The sequence below is a fragment of the Trachinotus anak genome, unplaced genomic scaffold (genome assembly GCF_046630095.1).
Source record: "Trachinotus anak isolate AG129_WGS33_773 ecotype Australia unplaced genomic scaffold, CSIRO_AGI_Tana_v1 ptg000002l, whole genome shotgun sequence".
Classification (NCBI taxonomy): Eukaryota; Metazoa; Chordata; class Actinopteri; order Carangiformes; family Carangidae; genus Trachinotus; species Trachinotus anak.
Genome location: NW_027273853.1, coordinates 21,908,361 through 21,933,078, shown reverse-complemented (window position 1 = coordinate 21,933,078; position 24,718 = coordinate 21,908,361). Strand labels below are relative to the sequence as shown.

The 24,718-nt window shown below is 39.6% G+C and overlaps 1 protein-coding gene across 1 annotated transcript; it reads right to left on the bottom strand.

Annotated features, from left to right (window-relative positions):
* Positions 1-1,702: 1,702 nt before the first annotated feature.
* On the bottom strand, positions 1,703-21,712 carry n4bp1 (nedd4 binding protein 1). The gene is made up of 12 exons (XM_071506029.1): positions 21,187-21,712; positions 18,306-18,533; positions 17,479-17,652; positions 16,484-16,995; positions 15,126-15,486; positions 14,550-14,885; positions 12,805-13,040; positions 7,226-7,356; positions 6,407-6,503; positions 5,615-5,722; positions 4,367-4,468; positions 1,703-4,191 (listed from the first exon to the last, which is right to left on the bottom strand). The coding sequence occupies exons 1-12, from the start codon at positions 21,496-21,498 to the stop codon at positions 3,816-3,818; spliced, it is 2,973 nt and encodes a 990-aa protein (XP_071362130.1). The 5' UTR covers positions 21,499-21,712; the 3' UTR covers positions 1,703-3,815.
* Between the last annotated feature and the right edge of the window lie 3,006 nt (positions 21,713-24,718).

Below are 24,718 nucleotides of genomic sequence, written 5' to 3'. Positions count from 1 at the left end.
GCAAAAATGACACACAGATCCACTATGATATGCAGTATTTAGTGTTATTGGAAACTTTATGATCCCCCACTATTGTGAGTTTAAACACTTCAAATTTTGAAAAATGAACAATGTTTGCAACACTTGAAGCCCACTGTATGATTTATGATACACTGATAAATTTAGATCTGCATGTTAGAGTTGCTCCATCAGGACAGTACTGAACCTGCCAGAATTCCTGAAAAGTAATCATGGGTCTGGTAAAACCCAGATGAAGGCCAGCACCTCTACAATAGAGCTGTCCTACCTTGTCTAAATTTGAACTAAATTTTGCCTCAAGACCTTACTTTGTTACAGAGAAAAACCCAACAGTTCCCACAACGAGCAAGCGCTTGGCGACAGGGGGGAGGAAAAACTCCCTTTTAACAGGAAGAAACCTCCAACAGAACCGGGCTCAGGGTGGGTGGCCGTCTGCCTCGACCGGTTGGGTTTAGGAGAAGATAGAAAGAGGGGGAGGGGGAGGAGAGGGGAGAGAAGAGAGAGAGAGAGAGAGAGAGACCAGGAACAGCTGTGTAGGTAATGGTGTTATCAGTAATAATGACAGGTAACAGTGGTTAATAGTAAAGATGAGTAGTGGTGGATCTGGATCCTGCCGCTCCCGGGGCAGAGATACCTGCAGAATGAGGACAGAGAGAGGGAGAGAGAGGAGAAGCACAAACTACGGGAGAGAAAAGGAAACAAAGTTAATGGCATGAAGTCATCGAGAGAGAGAGGGGGAGAGAGACAGAAATAGGGAGAGAGCGCCCAGTGAATCATGGGAATCCCCCAGCAGTCTAGCTCTATAGCAGCATAACTAAGGGATGGGTCAGGACATACCCGAGCCAGCCCTAACTATAAGCTTTACTAAACAAGACAGTTTTAAGCCTGATCTTAAAGGTAGAGAGGGTGTCTGCCTCCCGAACCCACACTGGGAGCTGGTTCCACAGGAGAGGAGCCTGATAGCTGAAGGCTCTGCCCCCCATTCTACTCTTACAAACTCTGGGAACCTACATCCATCTTTAATTACAGTTTATGATCTGTCTAGTTACTAAATACTAAAATGGCTTGCCATGTATGATTTCAGATACTAGCGTCTGCCTGTCTCTGCGGTCCAGCAGCTGTAACTACACCTACCTAGTCTTTTTAAATTGTTCATCATTATTCTCATAAGGGATTTTATGTATGCATATATGAGGGGTGCCCTATTGTTCACCTTCGGTTTTGTCATATTTTTGGTGGCATTTTTTCCATTAGCTCCTTACGGTAACACTATTTATCATCCCTTTTTTTTTGGATTTCCAGAGATTACCCTGAAGGAGACATGAACCAACACCAACTAATCACTGAATCAAGGAAGAACAACAGCAAAACCTGTGCAGTACTTGAGCATATAGAGAACACAATGCCATCAGCTTTCGGATGAGCATTGACTACATCAAGGACAGATGACCGGACCTTGTTTGATGTCTTGCAAGTGAGTAAATTGAATAGTTTTTGTAGGATTGAAATGACAATAGAGTCACAAATTCATTTTCTGTCCTCTCATCATAATCTATCTCTTTTTCAGGTTGGTGCAGACTTTCAGAGAATCACCACATTGAATCTTGTAAATAATTTGAAACACTGAAGGTGAGAGAGCAGTAGGATAAAATTTAGCACTTTACAACCATGCAAAAAAAAAAAGTTGTATGGGGACTGCTGCATTTTATTTTGCTTTTTTCACATACATAAAACCATATGTGCACTCTTGCCAAAAAAATGCCTGTATTTACAAAAAAGAAAAAATATACACCAAAGATTTATAATACAACAAAAAAAAATATGAGTCCTTCAGTAATCCTCACATCAACAACATAGCAAGTACGAACAAAACTTATTTTTTGACACCTTGTTAAGATTTTGTGCAGAGATTCTTTTCTTACAAGGAGATAAAGTGTTTGTATATTACAAAACTCAGATGCACATCAAATATGCAAGCTGCAGCCCACATTCTCTAGGTGTATGAGGGAAAAAAAAAAAAAAGCTTTCTGAAGATTTGTCAATAAAACCTTGTTTTACTAACTACATCATACTTGCCTTCAGTGCATTAAATTCTGCAAGTAAACACTAATTATAAATGTAATTTAAGTAAATCTGTGGTCTTTGCAAGATTTATTTGGCAAGCAAACTAAAGATTCAGATTTAAGTGGGTGATTTAATTCAATCAACAAAAGGTTAAGTACAAACTTTTGTAGTGTTTGTTTCCATCCAAGGCCAGATGGACTGATACATACTGCCTATAGACCGAGGCTGATAACTCACATCTCTGAAGCATCTCAGAAAAAAATGCAAAATGAAGAACTACTAACTGTATCCTCCTGAAAACACTGTTTAATAGTGCATTTAACTGGAACAAGAAGTGTAGAAGTGATGTTCAATAACTTTGTCAGAGCAGCAACTTCAGGTTCAGCACCTCCTGTCTTCTTCCTCAGCTTTAAATATCAGGTTAGGGGAGAAACACAAGCCTACAACAGAATATGTAATGAAAGAGAACGGTTGCTGGGGTGATTGTTACAGTGATGATACTCACATTCACGATCATTGACAGTTTCTTGCCAAAAAAAAAAATGTAATCCTTAAACAACTAATTACTAATGGAAGAAATTTAAAAGAATTCTCACTCAAAAAAACAGTAGTCCCTTAAAGAACTTTTCAGGTGTCAGTTATTGTTGCACTGACTTTGTAGGGAGAATTGATAGTGTATAAAAGTATCATTTGAAGGAAAGCCAGGAAATACAGGCAACATATTGAGTGGAAAGAGATGGGCAGTGCTTCTTTAATTAAGAAATGGGTTGAAAATGAGATGAGCTCAGCCTGGATATATCCACATAGTGAGCTATATCTGAAAGAAAGAAAACTACAGGTTGTTGTGACTGCCCATCCATACAGACACAAATTGTTGGCCTCAAACAAACCAAAGGTGGTTCTGTAACAAATAAATAAACAAATAATTGTTTGATGCTAAAGCTAATGAGCTCAACATGTTTCCTGGAATACTTCTCTCAAAAGGACACTACAGCTGTCTTTGTAAAACTGACCAAGTGCATTGTCTGGGAAATGAAGTAAAAGTGTGATACTATTTAACTATTCCTTGCTGATGTTGAATGACTCCTGAAGAGTTGAAACAATTCACTAATGTCAAGTTTAATACCCTAGTACTGCCTGACAGCGAACAAACTGTGTTCCAGAATATTACAAGTATGAAAGTTGTATGTTGACAATGTGAAAACATGCAAAACCTGCCAGTGTCAATAATCAAGAGCTCTGAGTTCGTGATAGGTGTTAAAAGTCTGATTGTAAACGAGGTTTTGGAGAAGAAACCCAAAATGTGCAGAGCTGGAGCTGCTGTCCTCTGAGACCAGTTCACCGTTTTTGGTCCAAAATATTTTCTTCCAGTGCTAGTCCCGCGTTCATGGAACCTCTGGAATCTTGACCATCTGAGCATATAGACTTTGCTGCTTGAAAACTATGGCAAGTTCTTAACATTTTAATTTTGTAGACACCAGTGTTGTTCATGTTTAAATCAATTTGAAAGTAAAAGAGGGAGAGAGAAAAAAGAAAACATCCAAAAAAATACTCTGCCAATAGCAGCTAGTTTGATGACTAGTTTTGTTGTAAAATAATACACCTTTCCATGCCCTCCAGGCTGGAAGAGATGGTAAAATAAATTATATTTATGCTGACTCTTGTATGTATAGTCTTTCAAGTGTTTATACATATTGTGTGTGTCTGCTGATTCTCGTGGCAGAGCCATTTATTTATCCCAGCAGCAGCCCTGACAGGGCGTTTAGGTCTCTCATGTATGGGTTGTCGCTGAGAATGCGGTCGATCCGCTGCTTCTGGTCGGGGAAGATGTCGTAAAGCTTTCTCTTCAGCTCTGATGTCTCCCCCGGTGATCGCTGGGGTGGAGGTGACGGGGAGGGGGAGGGCGAATGGCGGGGCGGGTGCCATTCAGGGGGACCAGAGTGGGGCCAGTGTGTTGTGGAGTGGGGCATCAGGGAGGGAGGAGGCCTGGGAGTGGAGGTGGGGGTCCGGGGAGCAGAGTGAACGGCCTGGACGTAAACGGGCTGCTGCTGCTGTGAGGACGGCCGGAAGTCTGGGGGTCTCAGAGGAGGAGGAGTGACTGCAGTTCTCCTGACAGGGAGAAAGAGTGAGAGAGAGGGAGAGCATGAAAAGATGTGCCACATGCACAACAGGCGGGTCATTTACAGCAACACAAGCTCCAACAACAGAGTAATTTTAAAGGAAAATACAATCATAAAAAGGACAGACGTCACAGGTTTCTTCTGCGCCCTAACCTCTCACACACCTGTTGTCTTTACGCAGGAAGAAGTCCAGGTGAGGTCCGTCTTTCCCCAGAGGGTCATCAGGGATCATAAAGTGGTCCTCCACAAAAGTAAACTGAAGCAACCTGTCAGTCACAAGGAAAGAAATGTACATACAATACATTACAAACAGTGGGATTGGAACTAATTATAATAATTATAATATATATTTAAAAAATTCAGTGTTTTCTTGTTTTCTCCCTTCTTTAAATTAACTACACAGGATAAGTGGTGAATTCTATAAACACTATAAAGCACAGTTGCAATTTTAACATTATCTCAATTTATAAGCTACAATCCCAACAAAATATCCACAAGACACAATTATTGAATCATGGGAACTAAAAATTGTGTCAATCTACTTTATTTCAGATTGACACACATCATATGGTGTCACAAAGGGGATGCACAGGTTAGACCAGTATAAATGTGGTTTCAGTTTTTGAGTTGTGATGTGAAACAGTTGAGCTGCATTACAACCAACAGAGGGCGACACAAGCTCAGAAAACTACTGACGTCTCTCTTTTTTCTGCATTTGTTCTATCAGTGGTGGTGCAGTGCACTGTACACCGGAGCTGTGTATGACCTCAAGGTTTTTTTAATCAACAAAAATTTGGTTAGAGCAACAATCAACACATTCTTCATCAATACTGATCAAGATGATGTTTTTCCATGGACCAAAGGATTTAAATAAATGGCCACTTCAAAAATACGGTAACTCAACCGTCTCAAAGGAATTTATTTGTAAAAGTAAAGGCACATTTTAGTTAAATCAGTTCATACTGAGTTGCTGTAATTGTCCATGCAATATCAAATCCACATAAAATCTTAATAAATACTCAAAAATAACCTGCAAAACATGATAGTTTAAATTTAATTTGTTCTGACATTAAAATGGGAAATAGTTTTTACCCATTAGTTTTGAATATTTTTCTCTGGATAATAATCATAGAAAAATCCATCTTATTTCTGTTGCATTACGTGCACACTGATTCTGCTGGGACTGTTTGTCCTTGTGAACATTAATTTGCTCTTCAGGTTCTGTTTGTTACTTTGGTACTTTGTGATTGTTAGTAATGTTGTAATAAATAAACTAGCAGTAAATAAAGACTACGCCATTAACACTGATCCTCTCTAACAGGCCGTCTCTGTGGACTTTCCAGTATCATGTTGGGTAATCGACAATTTAAGCGGATGACTAATTGAGCTGTGTAAACAAAACACGCAATCACCTCTCTTGAATAATCTTGCGCCAGGTGTCGGAGGTGTCGACAAAGTCCCTCAGGTTGTCGTTGGTTACAATGATCCCATCTGTTTTTTCTGCGAGGTGGAGCAGAAACCTGGGGGAGGGAGGGAGAGAGAAAGAGAGAGAGTGTGTATGGATTAGATCTCAGGATTTTCCCTGTGTTCAAAGGTCAGAATTTTGTTCCCAGCTCGGCTGCCAAAATCCACACAGTGGAATCTACAGCAAGAGGAATGCTTTGCCTGCTGATTTAGGATGAGCTTCTTTTTAGTGCATTCATTTTTACTTAAACCTCACACAAAATGACCTGATATATCTGTGAGGGATGATAGAACTGCTGATCAGTTTATTCAGCTGAAAGATCTGGCTTTAAAAACTCACATCTGGCCTACACACCTGCTCAAAAATCATAAAAAGGTACAACTGTTGTAGTATTTTGGATTGTAACCCACTACCATATCTATTAGATCTGTCCTCTAAGTAGTGTGCTTATTCATCTCTTTACAAAAATACAGTATGCCTACAATTGGTGTTGGGCAGGGTGAGAAAAGAAGACCATATGAGATATTTGCATAGGAGGAAATAAGATGATAATGGAACCAAAATATCCCAAAATAAGCAAGACGTTTAATCACTGGCTCTGGTGTTTCTCTGCTGGTCCATGACTGAATCTCTTGCACCTGCACCACTAGAAATAAAGTATTTAAAACTGGTTGATTCTCTCCGACAAAATGTTCATTTAATCAAAGGTTTGAAACTGTCGGTGTGTGCATGTGTATACCTGTCATCGTGTGAGGATATCCTTTGACCACAGACCTCTCTGGAGGGAGTGAAGGATAGCAGCCTTAGGTCCTCTAGCTGGTTTAAAAAATGTTGCTCTGTAATAAAATAACAACAATTGGATTAATCATGCAGCTAGAGAACACACACATACACAGAAGTAGCCGACAGTAGCACTGCTAGTGACCTAATCTTCTAGCCTGTTAGCTGCTGCATTTTACCATTTTCTGTAGACTTGTGCTACTTTTTCAGTTGTGTTATGTGCTTTTTTACCGTTTACCTTCTGACAGAGCAAGCAGTCAAGTCAGAAAGGCTACTTAACCCTCTGATGTCCTCTACTGTCTTGTGATGTGACTCCCACCTTGCAGGTCAAAGTGGTTCTTTTAATGTCTCACTGCTCATCATGAATGCATATAGATTTGTTGGTTCAGTTATTCAACTTGTTCTAGTTTTATAACCAAAAGGGTTTAAAATGAAAATGTATTAAAGTCTTTAAACCAGTGAAAAAAAGATAGGCTGAACAATATTTTAATTATTATTTATGTATTACACTTTTCTCAATGATCACCACTTACACATAGACAGAGACACATATACAGTCTGAATGAAATAGGACAGTTCTGTTAAGTTGCGTACTTAAACACTATGAGACTGTGAGGTTTAAATGTTGACTTAAGCTTTTGATAAACACTCTTACAGTCTTAAAGTCAGCCCTTTAACCTTATGGCCCCTGTTTCATTTGAAATACAATGTACTTGAGTACAGAGCCAAATCAATGAAAAACATCTGACTTTGCTAATAACACCTGCAGTGTGTGTACCTGTTGTGAGTCGGTCTCTCTTCTGCCGCCACTGAGGGACAAACACTGTGATCTCCCTGTGGCCCCGCCTCCAAAACGTCTCCACTGCTAGTGCTATGCCTCGACAGGAGAAGAACCGATGAAGGCCATGACTAGAGAAGAGGAGTGAAGGTGAGATGATGAACATGTAGACAAATGAAAAATACACTTAAAGCACTTAAGTGTGCATTGTCTAAACCAGTGAGGGCCATGGCTGGATAAAAATAGATCAAATTAAGATAAGTAAAAATGCAGAGTTTCTCTCCTTTATGGTTAATGTTCACTCTGGAACAGCTACACTGACAGTTTTGTCTGTTGGTTAACATGTTCTCTCCAAGCAAATGACGTACTCTGCCAAAGATGGTTTGTGAATGAAGATACATCACTCTACGTTTGCTAATTAACTATGTTTCTCTAGTTCAATAAGAGCTGCATCTCTTCTCTACAGAAACGACCAGCTGATCGTGGCATCCCAGTTAAACCTTTTATGCTTATCAAAATCAATATTTTGAGCTCATTAATCTCAGTTGTGAATCAGGGCTTCCATTATTTGGGCCAAGAAAAATCAGGAATAAAGGTCAGTATGTTTCAGCAGTTTTTTTTCCATGTGTCAGAACAATCAATATCAATCAACATTTCACATCTTCTGCTGCTTATCCAATTTTCAGGTTGTAGCTTGTTACAATTAATTAGGATAACTTCATTAAAGTCAATGTTGATTCATTCAGCAAAAGGTACCAACAACAACTAATCACAGATCTAAACTGAAACTTTCAGTTGTAGTTATTTACAATTTCATAATAATAATAATAATAATAATAATAATAAACACACACACACATATATATATATATTATATATATATATATATATAATATATATATATATATATATATATATATATATATATATATATATATATATATAATTTACAACAACAACAACAACAACAACTTGCAAATGATGTTCAACTTAATGACAATTTGATAAGGGATTCGAAAGGATTCATAATTGATCCTGTGATTGGATCTGATACTTGATTTCGATTAGACATCAACCCTCAACCCAGCTGTAGTATTGCAAATCAGAAATGTTTATATCTACAACATGCAACATATTGCACTGTGGGATTGTTGGTGGAAAGTAGCTAACATGCCGCAGACACTTCTTTTTTCCCACTGTGGAATTTCTGAGGGCACTTCAGAGTGAAAAATTTCACAAACACTGTATTGTGACACTAAAATAAAATGGTGGAGGGTAAATATTTCTGCTGCATTAACACATCTGGGCATTATGGAATAAAACTGAATTAGCCAAGAAATCTAATCAAGTTATAATGATACAACCAAGTCACAGAAGTTCAGAAAATTGCAAATATTAGCAGGACAGCATCATCTTCAAATGGGCTTTCAAGTGGTTTCCCTGGCAAAAGAAGTAATGACAACCCTGCCAATTATTTTAGTAGTAATTAATACAAAACAGTACTCCAACACAGTGCATGTCACACCATCAGCTGACCCAGATTGTTGGTGGTGACGTGAATGGTATATAAGTGCACGTCAAACAGCTGTAACACAAGAAATTGGTAGCTAGGACAGAAAACCACAAAACAACACAAACAACAAACTCCAGCAGATGAGAAACTCCCTGACAGCAGCCAACCTCACTGAACAGGAAGCTGGCTGCTGCTTTTACCAGCCGCAGACCAAAACACTATCTGACAACCATTTATTTTAAAACGGGGTTTTTTTAATTTTTATTTTTATGAGTATTTATATTTCATTGGTGCATTTCCATAATGTATTTGATTCTCATGTATATGTGCAAAAAGAGACTCTGCTGCATTAGTAACCCTTAGAAACCTGCCCGTGATATTCATCATAAGAGAAACAGACATCAGCCTTTTTAGCAGTGATAATCACTCAACCTGTTTTTATGTCGTGGAAATCTTTTAACAAGGTTTATTTTCAGAAGAAATGTCTGACTTTGTGTCAAATACATGAGTATTTCTTGTATTTGACACTTTGTGTCAATTATAAGAAAACCTCCTCGTTTTTCTTGTCATTTTTCAAACTATTAAGTAGTAAGAAAAAAAAGCTGTCATAATTTCCTGTTTTCTTGATAAGAGTTTCACAATTTCATTGTGATGGAACAATTTAAGACAGATTGGCCAACTAGCTGGCGAATAGGATGCAACAAAAACGCTAGACTAATGCCAGAAGAGAATTTTGACTATCGAAAAATAATGAAAGAAAAACTGGTTAAATGAATGGAGCATCTGATCACTTTTCTTTCTTCCACCTCAAGTGAATTTCTGTCAGTGTTTTTCTGATGTGTATGTGTGTGTGCTGAGTATTTATCTTGTTCAGTAATCTCCTCTCACATGAGCTGTGGTAAAGCAGAGATGCACATCTAACACATGTAACAGCCTGGATGGCTGCTTGTTACACTCCACAGTGGTATGTCACAAAATATTAAGCAGGTCTCCAGCAAAGTGATGTAGGTCCAGCCAAAAAACACTGGAACAAAAATACAGAAGCAACAAGCATAAGATTGACTCTTTGGCTGTTCCTCTACATCATCCAACTGTAGCTGCAGCTACAGGAACAGGAACAGTCTATCAACAGAGCAGTATTGAACTCATTAATCCACATTAAAACACTGACATTATCATTAATACTCTGAATATAAAACTCTGATATTTCCGAGGCTCAGGTGTCTGACCCGAATTCAGCATTTGATGGTGATAGTTGTAAAGACTTAACATTGTGTAAAAGTATAGATCGGTTTTGCACTCACTGTCCCAGTATGTGTGCAATGCACATAACTGATAACAATGGCATTAGATACACAGTCAGCAACACACACATACACACTACAGAATAAGACCATTTTCAACTTCTGGGTTAGAGCTGCAAGACAAACTCATGGGAAGTACCAGTGACTGTTGAAAGAGAAAGTGATGAATGACACAAGTGCAGGAAGAGGTAATGCAACCGGTTAAAAAAAAAAAAAAATTCAGACTTATAACTGTGTATCTGACTTTGCATTACCCAATAAATAAAATAACGGTAAAATCTTTTTTCAAAACAGTTGTTCATCCTTTATGACAGAAGCTGAGCCATAAGTGACCCGTGCGTACTTCTGGTAAAGAGGGAGTGAGGACGATAGGGAAGAGGGGCAGGGGGAGTGGGAGGGACCAGAATGTGAAGGAAGGAAGTGGTTGCAAAAATGAGAAGTCAAGGCAAGGTCATCCAGGATAAAGACTGTGCTGACACATCAGCGGAGGTTGAGGAGAAAGAAAAGACTGCACTCCATCCTTCTCTGTGTGATACGCACAGACCCACAAAGTTCTTCTTTGTTACACAATCTCTGGATAGAAACTACAACAGTGATTTTTACTAGAAAAGGCCCATCTTCTCGAAAACACCTCCATAGTACACCCCCACGCATCAATATCATGTTTCACTCACACACAAAGGAGATGAGTAACGACATTATGTGAATGCGTGGGCTAAGTTTTGGTGCACCTACACAATAAAGGTTGTAGCTGCGACCTACACACTGTAACAGATGGTTTGTGTAGGTTGAGAATATGACTGAGCGTGTGTGTGTGTGTGTGTGTGTGTGTGTGTGTGTGTGTGAGACCGTAGCTGCTGATGATGGCAATATTGATGGGAAGGGTGATGGCTTCATATGTAAAAGGAAAAACGTGATAAGTGTGCTACAGGTGTGGGAAATGACTTTGCATTCTGTCTTTACACTCATACCAGTAAAGAAATGCTGAATCTGAGTTGGAGGAATGTGCTGCGATAATTGCCCACTTCTACTTGGTATTTTGTTTTTATAATGTTCGAGGAACTGATGGGTGATTCACCTAAAACACTTCGTAAAAACTAAAATCATCCTAGTCACAACTAGGTCACTGGTAGTACTCACAGCCTTGTTAACAAGTGGCAGTTTACACCTGTCCTGTGACCACAATCACCATTGCTATGGTTACAGGCCCCAAGGCCAAGGGCCATCATGTGTTTTGCATGTAGATACTGAACCAAAGATTCAACAGTAAACTATGTCACTGTGGCTGTTTCCTACTGTTCCTGCTTTTTAAAACAGGTAAAAAGCTGGCACAAAACTTTTATACTAATGCGATACAAAAAAATACCAGTAATACATTTCTGAATGTTAACTGAAAAAACCTGATCCAGTTCATTTCATGCTAAAGAATCGTGCCTTCAGTGAAGGAAATTGAGTCTGAAAGGAATGACAACAACATCCTCTGACCTGAACTAACATTATGACAAAACACCTGACAAAAATAAACAAAAAGTCCCCCTAGCAACCCGCAATGCTGTCAGAGTATGGAGGTATATCGACGGAAAAAGAACTGAGAGAGCAGAAAACAAATTCAAGTGCTATAAAGTCTGCAAGTCAACCTCTGAGTGCTTGTGCATGCATGTGTTAAGAGCAGAATCAACTTTGACTGTGAGGGAGGACAGGACTGTGACAGATGATTTGAGCAGTCAACAGGAACAGAGGAATAACTATATTTGAGCCAGCAAAAGTGATTCTCATGTTCATAATGATCATAGCGGCTTGTGGTCACTTTTGGCAGTCTGAATCCCCTAAGCGCAAAGTCAAACTAAGAGCAGAGGATCATCTGGAAGTGAGGGGTCATCCTATTATAGTGTTTTTCCACCACATGGCACCAACTCAACCCAATTCTACTTGCTTTTGGTAACAGGGACTTCTGTTTCCATTGCAAATAGTACCCCCTTTATGCAGCAACGTAGCTATAGCAATGACATATGATGCTATCATGATGTCCTCTTCAACACCAAACAGAGAAACTTCTGCAGCTCTTCAACTGACCATGGCGTAGTTTTGCAGGTTGCCACTTGTTCATCCTTGAGTCCGAGTGAATATTTGTGCCAAATATGGAGAAATTCCCTCAAGGCATTACTAAGATATTGTGTTCACGAGAATGGACAGTTGGACGGACATTTTGCAATCGGTCCACTATTGGATAGGATTGGATAGATCTGGATATGGATGGATTCCTACATAGATAGAGTTTTTTGTTAAAGTAAGATCATTGCTTAATCAGAAACAAGCGTTATATCACTACCCCACTGACAAAAACAATAATTTTACCTCACAGATCATGGAAATTGCTGGTCAACCGCTGCCTCGATCAGTTAGTTTGTTTGTGTTATAGTGTCTTATCTATTCTGTTTGTGTTTTCATCAATAACTTTAAACACAGAATGTAATTAGAACCATTGTGAGAAAAAAATTCATGAATGAGATTGACATGGGGTGTGATATGATTCTGTTTTTACAAATCTGTATCTGTGCTCTCAAAGGCTGACTTGCAGACTGGGTCTCACTCAATTTTGTTTTGGGCTCTCTCAAATCCTTTGTCGTCAACATATGGTCAATATGTGTGATAAGGGCCCAACTGCAGAGATGATAGAGATTTTTCAACAAATCCAACTCCAGTACAGGGTTTCTGGGCTTATCTGTGAGTGTGAGTGAGTGTGTGTGTGCGTGTGGACTCACGCCATAGCCACGTTGCTGCCATCTATGATAATGTGTCTGAGCTCTGGTCGTCCCGGCTCGTTTGGCAGTTTCAGAGTGTAGGGAGTCCTCAGTGACTGATGGAAACGAGCCAAACCAGTCACTGGTGGTGCAGGGGGGTCATTTGCAGGAGGAGTCCTGGCTGCACCCCCATGAAACCCCATGTGGCCAATGGTCTGATAGGGAGAGGCTGAGGGCCGGTTGATGGGCTGAGCTGACTGAGGAGGAAAGTAAGAGGGAAAGAGATTTAATTTACAAATGAACAGAGAGCCAAAGCAGTGATTCAGAACATGAATCAGAAGAAAAGTCCTTCCCATGTGTGGGGACGTTTAAGATCACAGCTCATTCCCAGCTCTGTGATGCAATATTTGTGCATGGGAAAAGATGAGTGACACGGTAAAGAAAATGACATTTCAATATTTTCAACCTTTTGACAAGATAAGATATAGATGCCTTTAGAAAGGATTAATTCAGTACAATACATGTGTGTATAGTTTTATGTGTCAAGGCTGGTTTCTGTCATACAAATTGAAAACATATGCAACAGAACAAAAACCTGTATTTACAGAGAAAAGTTGTCTGTACCAACAAGTTGCAGCTAAAATGAAAAACTTCAGGTAAGACAAAATCTATTAATTACTTCTGTGATTCATTTCTGGAATTTCTACTATGTTTGTATCAAACACTGATGATATTCTGGGTCATTATCCAACAATTTAATACAGAAGTAAACCTGAGTAATAAACACAAGTGAACAACCAGAAATGATTCATCAGCAGGAATAGTGACTAATTGTTTATCAATTCCATGACCACTTTTTTCACAATTTCCCTGACTTTCCCAGGATATTCAAAAAATTCCCAAATCCACTAACTACTTGTACACAAGACGTCTCAGTGTTTAGTCACAGGGGATTTTAAGTTTCCACATCACACTTTTGTTAGTTGTATACTGGACAATAATTAGGTACAGACTACTAGTAGCACAGTAGTACAGTAGTATTACATGTGTTAAACTGAGATTTGATGTGAGCACAGAGACACTTTCCGTCATCAGCAGATGAATGTGAAAACAGCCTTCTAGTATCAAACTGTGAACCTACGCAACCAGTCACATTTTAGAACACCTCCATTTTTCCAGTTGTTGCTGAAATTTACAAAGTACGATGTGTCCTTGTACTTTGAAATGAAAGAATAGAGCAAATAAATAATAAAGATAAAAAAGGAATCTTAAATCCTAAATTTAATCTAAATTCTTGGCTCATCCAGCAGCTGAACACGCTCATAATGTTCATTCTATAGTGGACATGAAACATCGTTCAGAAAGTTTATCCCAACACTGTTGCATAAGTTCCAACAAATGTGTTGCACTTGCAGGTTGTTTTGCTTTCATCCACTGTCCAATTCATCCTAAAGCAGCTTGGGTTTAAGTCTGGAGACTGTGCTGCTCTTCCATTGGTGTGAAGCCACCGTCTGTTTTTCTCATGTTTAGATTTTTCAGTTTTTTGTGACCTTAACTTTTTGTTTTTTACCTTGAGTAGTTTGCTGCTTACCTTCGTATCATTTAAAGTTATTCACTGCACTTGAACTGCTGAAATTTGAAGAAAAACTAGAAAAATGGGACTAAAGTGTACACCATTCAGGACACTGACTTTCAAACATACAGGTGAAGTTACAAAGTGCAAAACACAATTTTGAGTGGGAGGGGGACTTAAGGGTAATACCTACACTGGGGGTTGAAGCCAAGGAGGAGGTGGTGGCAGTCAGCCACTGAGGCGTGCTGCGCAATGCTGTCACACTCTCAACTTTGACTGATCCTCCTAAAGTCTGAGTCCCACCCCTCGACAGGTAGTCTCTCTGTGGGATGCCACTCCCTCCCCGTGCCAGGTAGTCTGTTCTGGATCCCGAGTGGGTGTCTAGGTGTGCCACTGTCATCATCCGGGACATCCTACTATCTGCTGTTTTGGTATCCGTTGGGATGACATCATCGTCATCGTCAATGGTAATAACCTCATAGTTTCCTGCTCCTCCTTGAGCACTGGAGCTCCTCTTGATAGTGATTGCCTGAAATGAGATTTGATATGATTTAAAAAAAACCCCACACAATTCTCTTGTCTACAACAGAGACAAATTAACCACATGATTTGAAAATGCTGTTTTTATCATGCTTAAATGCCACTTAAGATTTGGTCTTTCCCTCACCTCACAGTCCAAGTGGCTATTCTGGCGATTTTATTGTTTTATCAAATTAAGAGAAGGAAAAATAATATTTAGAAGATCCAGTCTTTGTGAGATGAAAAATACCTGCTGAGTGCTTGTCTCGCTACTGCTGCATTGTCTTCGGTGCCCCAGCCCATTGCTACTGCTTCCATGCTGGTTGGGCTTAATGTTCTCCTTAGACCTGCCCGGGTCTACCAACGCTCTGCTCAGCTCACGCTCCTTTTCTCTGAGTCGAGAGACTGTAGAGGAGGATGATGATGATGATGAGGTGGGAGTGTCTGGGGAGCGCATAGAGTTCAATCGTCTTTCTTTTTCCCCTCCTTTTGACCCTTCCTCAAAACGCTTGGTTTCCTCAACGATCTTCTCCAGGACGAGGAAGGTGTCTTCTGTCTGTCCCGTCTCCTTGACTACACGCTCCACCACTTCCTGCTGGTAACCCATGGTTCTGGAGAGAGTGCGTTTTAACAGTGTTTCATTTTGCAGTATGAAAATCAAATTTTTTTTTTTTTCTAGTCTGTCTTACAATACTACATTACTAACACACCTATATGTACATTAAAAAAAGTTATTGTTGGCTGAAATTGTCCCTCCTGCCCATACTGGCTCTGACGAGATTGCATCCTAAAGTTATACGAATGTAAGAGATAGGAGACAAAATCCACAGTCAAAACTTTTTTGTGCCAAACTGCCATCAGCTACAGCTGACACTTCACCAGTCTGAGCTGGACAAGTCAAGTGAGTATTTTCCAAATTTAGAGCCTTTTTACAACAAAGTTACGTCTTTCTGTCACCCTCCCACCACTGCTGGTCTGCCAGGATACACTGTATGGAGAAGACAATAACTTAGAAAGGCAGACACTTGATTTGACTAATCCAGACTGCTGAAGCCTCACGTTAGCTTCAGCTTAACATTAGAATCTATTTTTACACAGAATGAACGTTGCAGATTTTGACCTCCATCTACGTTGCAATCACATTATGAAGGTGTGTGTTCACTCTTCACAGCCAGTAAGGGGAGGGGGATTATTACAGCAGCTCTTTCTATGTTGATGAGAGTACTGTTTTAAGACTGACTTGAACAATATGAACCTAACCTTTAACAGGCCACATTAGGGCAACAACTAACAATTACAATCCTTATCAAATGATCTGTGGATTATTTTTTACAATAAATTAGCTAGTAAAACATTACAAAACAGTGAAACATGGTCATCACAATAACCTAGAGCCTGAGGTGACTTTATCAAATATCTTGTTTGGTCTGGCCAAAAGACCAATATCAAATAATTTCAAATTAACTGTAATGTAAGACCAGGAAAAGCTGTAAATTCCCACATTTGAGAAGCTCCAATTATAACATAGGGAAATTTTTGATGAAGCAAAGACCTATTATAATAATGACAGATTAATTTGCAAAGATTTCAAACTATTATGACCTTTACCTGAAGAAATTGACCAAGCAGCGGAGGTTGGTTTCTGGGCTGACTGCCTCTCCATCATCTGATATGCCCTCAGTAGAGTCCAGCATGATTGGACCGACTGTGTTTGCTTTAGCTGAGGAGGAGAGGGACGATGAAGCACAGGGCGTTTTGGATCTACAGCTGCTACTACCGCTCCGGCTCTCTCTGTCCCTCTGTCGCTCCCGCTCTCTTGCTCTCTCTGGTGACTCATCTCGCCGCTCCAGAGAGTATTGTCTCTTTGTGTCCCGAGTCTCGCTCTCAGATGAGCGTCGCTTGTGTGAGGGCCGAGTGCCATTGAGCAGGATGGCCTCGGGGCCTAAACCTATCCCACCTCCTGCTTTGCCACCTCCACTGACAGATGCTGCCCCAGTCCCTTTGTCTTCAAAGCTAGTGTCCAGGATGCGGTTGGAGAGCTCTGTCACCGGGGTGCTGCTCTGCGAGCGGTCCTGGTCAACCTCTGCCATGCTGGGATGCAGTGTTTGGTTGAGCTGAGCCTGAAAGAGAGAGATTTATGTGACAGGCCTGATTTTATTTAAATACCCTATAATATCTAACTTGTGCATTTTTATGGACACTGAGATTAAGGTCAAAAATACATGTATTTCATTGAGTGAAAAAAAAAAGCTTTGTTAAGTATTCACTACATAATTCACTAAATTTCCCTCCAGTACATCCAATCAAGACAATACATACAAAGGATGTCCACTTTTTATTGATAGGTTTACTGAGTCTAGCCCAGAATGTGTTCTTTTTTGGCTGAGCTGTAGCAGAACACACACACAAAGTAATGCCATATTTTGAAGTCAGATTACACAGGTTATAATCCCATTTATAATCCCAACAACCTGCAGCAGATGCATTTTACTGTTTCCTGTTGCAGCAGGTTTTCTAAATGCCATACAAGGGATTCAAGTTTCTGCTGGACACAGTGATTATGCTGTACTGCAATAAATCACATGGAAAAGGTAAACACTAACCAGGGAGGATATGTTTGTGCTAGTGGGGCTGTGAGCCAGTCCTAGTAACTCTTCCTTCAGGGCACTGGGCAGCAGAAGAAGCTCCATAGTGTATTTATCATCCCTTTCTTCCACGAAGGACTTGAATGCTCGTTTCACTGCTGGCTCTCTGTCACTCGGTAGACTTCGTTTCTCCTGGATACAACGCACACACGCACACACGCACGCGCGCGCGCGCACACACACACACACACACACACACACACACACACACACACACACACACACACACACACACACACACACACACACACACACACACACACACACACACACGAGTGTGTGGTATTGAATTAGGGTGCAACTACTGACTATTTTCATTATCAATAAATCTGACTAATTTGATTTCATGTTAAATTAATTAATCATTTCATGGTTCATGTAACCATTAAAAAGGTGAAAAGTGCCCATCACAATTTCCTAGCTCCCATGGTGATGTCTTCAAAAGACAAAGTTATGTCCCATCAACAGTCGAAAACCCAAAGCTGCTCCATTTACCAAGATATACACTGAAGAAAATGATCAAAAACATGAATTATCAGTCATCAAACTGTTCCCCATTAAATGAGGGAAACTGAAACCAATTGTTTCAGCTTTGGATGTTTGAAAAGTTTTTCTTTGCTAGCAAGCAAGTTGCTTACTACCAGATTTACAGTCAAAATACAAATCACAGATGTCCAGAAGTGGAACAGCTCTGCCATTACAGTTCTCAGGTACTTGATGTGCAAAAATGTCCATCCACCTATGAGACTAAAATGCGTGTGATGACAGATTATTCGGACCCCTACCTGGAATAGTGCTACAAACTGCTGAACTCTGCTCTGGGCCATAACAACAGGCTCAGCCCGGCCCAATAGCCGCAGGCGGCCCGGCTCAGGCACCTGAACCTCGGCACTTGTGTCCCGTATGAGCCTGTCCAGGAAGAGGCCACGGGCGCCAGCAAAGATACAGTGCATGTCTACTGGGTACCGCTCCTCCTTCTGCAGTTCTGGGTCACAGAGTCCTCGAACATATTCCTGCATGTCAAGGAGAAGATAGTGACAACATCTTTAATTAAATAACTACAATTACTATACATGTCATACCTGTTTTTGCTGTACCTTGACAAACAACACTGACAAACAAAGCAGTAAAAATGGATGTGGCCTAAAACTAAAAAAAGAGTCCTCCAGTAGAACAACTTTAGTGGCACGTGCGCCCTAAAAATGTGTGATTTCCGCAAAGTTCAGAATAATGCATATTAAGCAAAATGAAGTATACATTTTGGTTAAAGGGTTAGTGCCAAACTCACTTGTGTGCAGTCTCTTAGTACAAAAGCACACACATGTCCCCACACCTCACTGGAGAGCAGTAAATCTGACGTGCTGAAACTAAACACTTGTCATTGATTCAGGGAATCTCCTGGCTGTAGGAAATGTTTGGATGAATCAGCTGCTGGTAGGTGCAGTAACTTCCTTACAGAAACTGTGTCACATTTCTTCAGAGTTAATGTGTAGGAAAAAAAAGTTAGTACTGACAATGTAAAATAATTAAACAGTGACGCAGTTGGAGAAAAAAAACATAAAGAAAGGATATCAGACTTGAAAGACAACTAGATCACAAATATATGGGTGTGGCTTTTAAAATGAAACAACCAATAAAATGAGCAAGGATTTCCAGTAGGTCTGGTCCTTTGTAATAACCAAACAGACTAAGAAAACCTTGCACATGGTACTTTAATAGGTTTTTAATAACTAGAAATAAAAGTAAAAGTATAAGTTTTTAGTTTAGCATAAATGTTTGGAAGCAAAATTGTCTTGGGTTGGAGTAACTGTACTTAGCTTTGTTATTTTTAAGCATACAGTATGATAATGTATGATGTGGTTCATGAGGTTAGAGCTCATCAGTAAGTATTCTTAAACAGCAGGTTTCAGGTTAACTGAAAGTAGATAAGCTGATCAACGGCCAAGTCTCAAGCCCCTCGAAAGCAATATTTATTGGAGCAGACCTACATCGAGGTCTAACCTGTGTCCTCACTTGGTGTTTCAAATTTAGAAAACCAGTCAAACTACTATTAAAGCTTTCTACCAAAGAGTCCCTATGAAAACAGCTGACAGTAAGGTCTGTGAAGTCCAGAATAATGGGGACACGGTTTCTTGACAGAGATGGGATGAAATACCATTTACATCTGTTGTATTGGGATGAGGGGAAAATACAGTCAAACTTTATTGTAAGTCAAGGAAACAGCTTTACAGCAGGAACAAAATGTGGCAGATTTTTAAAAGAGAAAATAACAATTAGCCCCATTTTCAATCATGGTTAGTTGACTGCAAACTTATGAAACTACATTACAAGAAAAACAGTCATGGTAATAATGACAGTGATTTCCCAGACTAGAGGAAGTACCAACAGATCTTCTTGCTATGAAGTAAACCATTTACGATTCTTAAGTCATCCTCATGATGAGCTAAAGAGGCTGACAGTGAAATTACCTTTTCCACATCTCTTTCTCGGTTGACTGGCAGAGCTTGGAGCAGCTGGTTATAGAGGAAACAAGTTCCGCACAAAAGTGAGACTCATGACACAAGATACAGAAGTGTGAAAGATTCTCTTGTGCGGGAAAATCACACAGAAAAAAAAAAATTGACAGATATTGACAGCTGTTTTATATGAGTAAATGTATTATAATCTCTAAATGTGTCTCAGGCCCAGGCAACTTTTTACCAATCAATGGTACAAAAAAAAAAAAAAAAAAAACTCTCTTACACAATCTTTGTGTGACTATGGCTTAGTCGTCTTTTAATTAGTGACTTTTTTCTTCTTTCTTTCTTTGTGAGTAGCTACTTCATGAGTAGCTACCTAATGAAAAGCACTCTGCCACGTTAAAGCAACGTTTTTCACATCATGACGTCCTTTAGTGTCTAGCAATGTAACCTTGCACAGAATTGGCTGTAATGTGAAACCATTCTTATTGTGACTGCACTGAGCCAAGTCTGCTCTTACTTAACAAACAGTAGCAGCAGCATGTTAGGATGTGGCTTCGTTTAAATGGTCAACAGCCACAAACTAAAACTAAAAGTCATTTTGAAACAAAAAGACCCGTCTGTGATGCAGTCCCAACTATAAACCCACTAAATCAAATGTCATGACATTTGTGAGTTGATACCGCAGTGTAAAATGTGTGTTGATATTTTGGGAACGTTATGACTACTGTCACTTTCATAAAATATCTGCTCTAAACTAGGAGTGGGTGATATCTTGTCTTAGAAAAAGAGGTGGTGGTAAAGTAGGCAGAAATATTCATTGTTTCTATCTCTTAGGCAACTTTAACTTCAACAAAGTTATCCCTTTAGGGTGCAGACTTTTTGAACAAGAAAAAAACCCCAAAAACGACACACACACACACACACACACACACACACACACACACACACACAAATCAAACCTTATCTGATCTCAATACTGTGTCATCTCTCAGCTCTGATGTTTAAAGCTCATAAAATGAGTAATGAAACAGCGGAGGTTGGTGCCAATCACAGGACCCTGATACACCTGTTCATCAGCTACAGACGGCCGAGCATTGAGCAGTACAGCCAGCATGGTGGCTTTGATAAAAACAACGATGTGTGACAGTGGACCGCTGGCTTCACGTGGAGAACATACAAGTGAAACAGTATTAATGAACCTCACCTTTGCCTTTGACACGTCGTCTCTCTTTCCTCTGAGTTGCAGCCAAATCTGCCGTGATGTTTTGCTGCCGTGCGGCTGTCCCGTGTGGTCCAACAGACCGATAATGGTGAACGTTACTTTAAAAACCTGCTCCACCCGAGGCTTGGCACATTTCAGCTCCTCTTCTTTATCCTCTAGGACCGTGAACTCGTCCACGGTGGGGGCCTCTTGTTGCTGCCTGCCGGCTGACGCAGGGAGCCTGCTGGTCGGCTGCTCCGGGCACGCCAGCTCGGTGACTCGTCTCATTCCGAGGAGGGGCCGCGTTGTTGACATTCTGCTTCTCGGTCCGACCGTCGCCCCTGACAACGACGTCTCAATATTCAAACCTTTCGTTACCGTTGGGAGCCTTTGACATTTTCATGGTCTCTTTTGTTGTGTACTCCAGAGCAAAGCAGCAACGCTTACGGAGTCAAGCGACATGAACACAGAAGGTAGAGCTAGCCTAATAACTCGGAAGCCCCAAGTGACGTATCCGGAAAGTCCCAGTGATGGCGTCATCAAAACACGACAGTTAGTCGTGTGTTCCTCACGGCGAGTCCACAGATGGTTATCTGTAAAGGTGTTTGAAACTATCAAGAAGAGAGGTGGTGTGACCTACAGTTTTACGACATTAAACCGTAGATTGAGATTCGGAGAGATGAAACATCTTTGCACCACCAAAGAGTGTTTGGACGGCGTTTATGTGAGGATATGATAAGCTGACGGTCGCTTGGTCTATTGATATAAATGAGTGTGCAGTGCAGACTCATACAGGCCAAACAATCCAAAACATTGCTGCTGAAACTTGCGCAGCTTTGCCCCCTAGTTGTTGTGCGGAATCATTACCTAGTAATAGAGTCCTAAGTGATTTCATTGACATTTTAAATCATTTATTTTTCTGTACTCTGTACTTAGTTTTCTATTTCTTTTTTTGTTGTACCCAGATCTCACTTGTAAATGAGATATTAACCTCAATGTAACTTCCTGATTAAATAAAATATAAACAAATAAAATGAAATAAATTTCAGCCATAGAGCAGTTGTTCTAGCTTCAAGCCTGAGTTACCTTCTGGGCAAAGTTGGTGACTTCCCCAGGAGAACCCCGTAGGTTCAATGCATGGTTTTGATCATTTGATTCATTTAATTCTCACCACTCAAGTGGGTTTTGCATTAACAGCTAATTTTGTGACCATGTCTTGTGGAAGGTAATTTAGGTTATATTGTACTTACAGGATGCATATTTGTAATTAATTGTGCTAAATTAAATTGTAGCAAACCAACACAAATGATGTAGCCTACTAGTCCAGTACAGGAGACCTGATCGCATTGGACTTGGGTCACTGAAAGTGAACAAATCACACAGCATATTTTGTGCGTTGCTGTGTGCGTCATTATTAGAGAGTACCTTGTTCAGCAGGGATCCCAAAAAGTACAAACAAAAACTTCCTCCACAGACATTCATCCACTCCATGTAAACACTACACTTCCTGTTTTACCACTATGTAACTTTTCCCTCGTTGTTTTTTTTTTTTTTTTTTTGGTAAATCACCACAGAGTTTCCAAGTGAATTTCCTCCTTATTTTCATAAAGTTGAACATTTTTAACTTTATGATAGATTTTTTTTTTCTTTTTTTTTAAATCACAGGTCGGTCCTACACCACCTGGAATCCCACTTCTACAGCAATTCACGAATATCCGATAGAAAATGAACCTATATTGTTAATGTGAACACAGAGAAGACCTTGGGGACCCCTAACAGATTAAGCTGGCCATGGATGTCTAACTTAATTTCATAGGCTTTTTAGGGTGAGGTGTAAGCTTCCAAAGAATTCCTTTTAAGAGCCACTGTTTGACTTGAGCCGAACTGACTGTATTGATAACCAAATTGAACAGACCGATTAAGGAAAAGACAAAACCCATTATAAAAGCCTGCTCATACAAATGAGAGAGAAGGAAGAAAACAGACAGAGGAAGTAGAACACAAAGAGACATCTATATGGAATTATTTCTGTACTGTACCTCTGCCAGAAATGGTCAGTAATTCTGTACTGATTTTAATGCCACTATAGTATTTTGCATTTCTAAGTTTTCTAGTTTTCCCTCCTCCCCCCTGGAATTGTTCAGAATTTATTTTGATAAGCAAGAATGATAGAGTCTATTGTTATTAGACAATGTACACTCTGAAAAACGTGTGAATCATGCAGTTTTAATAATGGAACTGGAATAAGATTTTATGATAGTGGTAAAATAGAAATAGATTTGTGTATCTGAGGTTGTCTTTCGTTTCTTTACATATAGTCTATCAAGTCATGTAACATATAAATCACCGTAAATACAGAGGAAAGAAATTGGTTTAACTTAATAAGTGTAAATGTTTCCAAATAGTAACAGACAAATTTTTGTCTGAGAACATATTTTGGTCCAAAAACTGTTTTATTTTGTTCTCCATAGCAACAGTAGATGTGGTTAGAATGTGACACTGCTCCACAGCGCATCTCAAGGTGGAGATGGTAAAATGCATGAAGATGTTGTCAGGCACACTGGAAGTCAATTCAGTAAACATGGAATAGTGACCACAGTATAAAACTGCATGACAATCACAAATGTCAAGAACTGGTCAATTTAAATTGATCACTTATGTTGATTACTAACATGTTTTACAATTTTAATGAAACTGAACTGAAACACTTTAATTAAGATTTAGAATGTAAGTTTTTCAAACAACTTGGCATAATTGTACAAAAACACAACATTTGATAAAGAACAGCAGCAAGTGAGGGTGAAGTTTGCCACCATAAGCTACTGGTCATGCCATATCGAGGCAGACTATGTTATTGCTAATAAATTAAACTTCTCATTTATAAGATGAATCTCGCATTATTATTATTTTTTATTTTTATTTTTATTTTTATTTTTATTTTTATTTTTATTTTTATTTTTATTTTTATTTTTATTTCATTTTTTAAATTTTTTACATAGTCTCATTTTAAAAGAAAGCGGTAGGAAGGTATGTGAAACTTTGCGGCTGCCTGGCTGGTATGTGCCATCCCACATAGTTTATTCAGTCAGGTACACAGTATCACAAGGCTGAATAGAAAATTGAGTTTTCTGAAAAACCACAACCTCCACTAAATACACAAAGAGCTCAGAAGCTCATCATTGCACTCTGACACTGCACCTACACTTAGAAGAGGCCCACACTCAAAAGTCTCACCTACCTTTTTTTCCACCCTCAGCATCACTTTCAGCAACTTTGGGCCATGGGAATGTTTGACCCTGTTGGCTGGAAATGCTTCCTAAATCTAACTGTATCACGTGTGCACTTTTGAAAAGATCCCCACACTCATGAAACAAAAACAAGGTGCAAGAAGCACCAGCATGGAGAACAGAAGGCTCAGTGCACCTAGGTCCAATTCAAGTACAGTATAAAGCCTAGTTTCATCATGGTGAATGTCCTGCTGCTGAATCACCATATATCAGTTTTGGTACTAAATAACTGTTACCACTTCTGAACA

Bases quoted from the DNA above. Each gene is read 5' to 3' on its own strand.
- n4bp1 (XM_071506029.1), bottom strand. From the start codon at position 21,498: ATGTCAACAACGCGGCCCCTCCTCGGAATGAGACGAGTCACCGAGCTG. The intron at 18,534-21,186 runs GTGAGGTTCATT...CTTGACATGCAG, and splicing joins ACGACGTGTCAAAGGCAAAG to GAATATGTTCGAGGACTCTG. The intron at 15,487-16,483 runs GTAAAGGTCATA...CACTCTCTCCAG, and splicing joins TGCTTGGTCAATTTCTTCAG to AACCATGGGTTACCAGCAGG.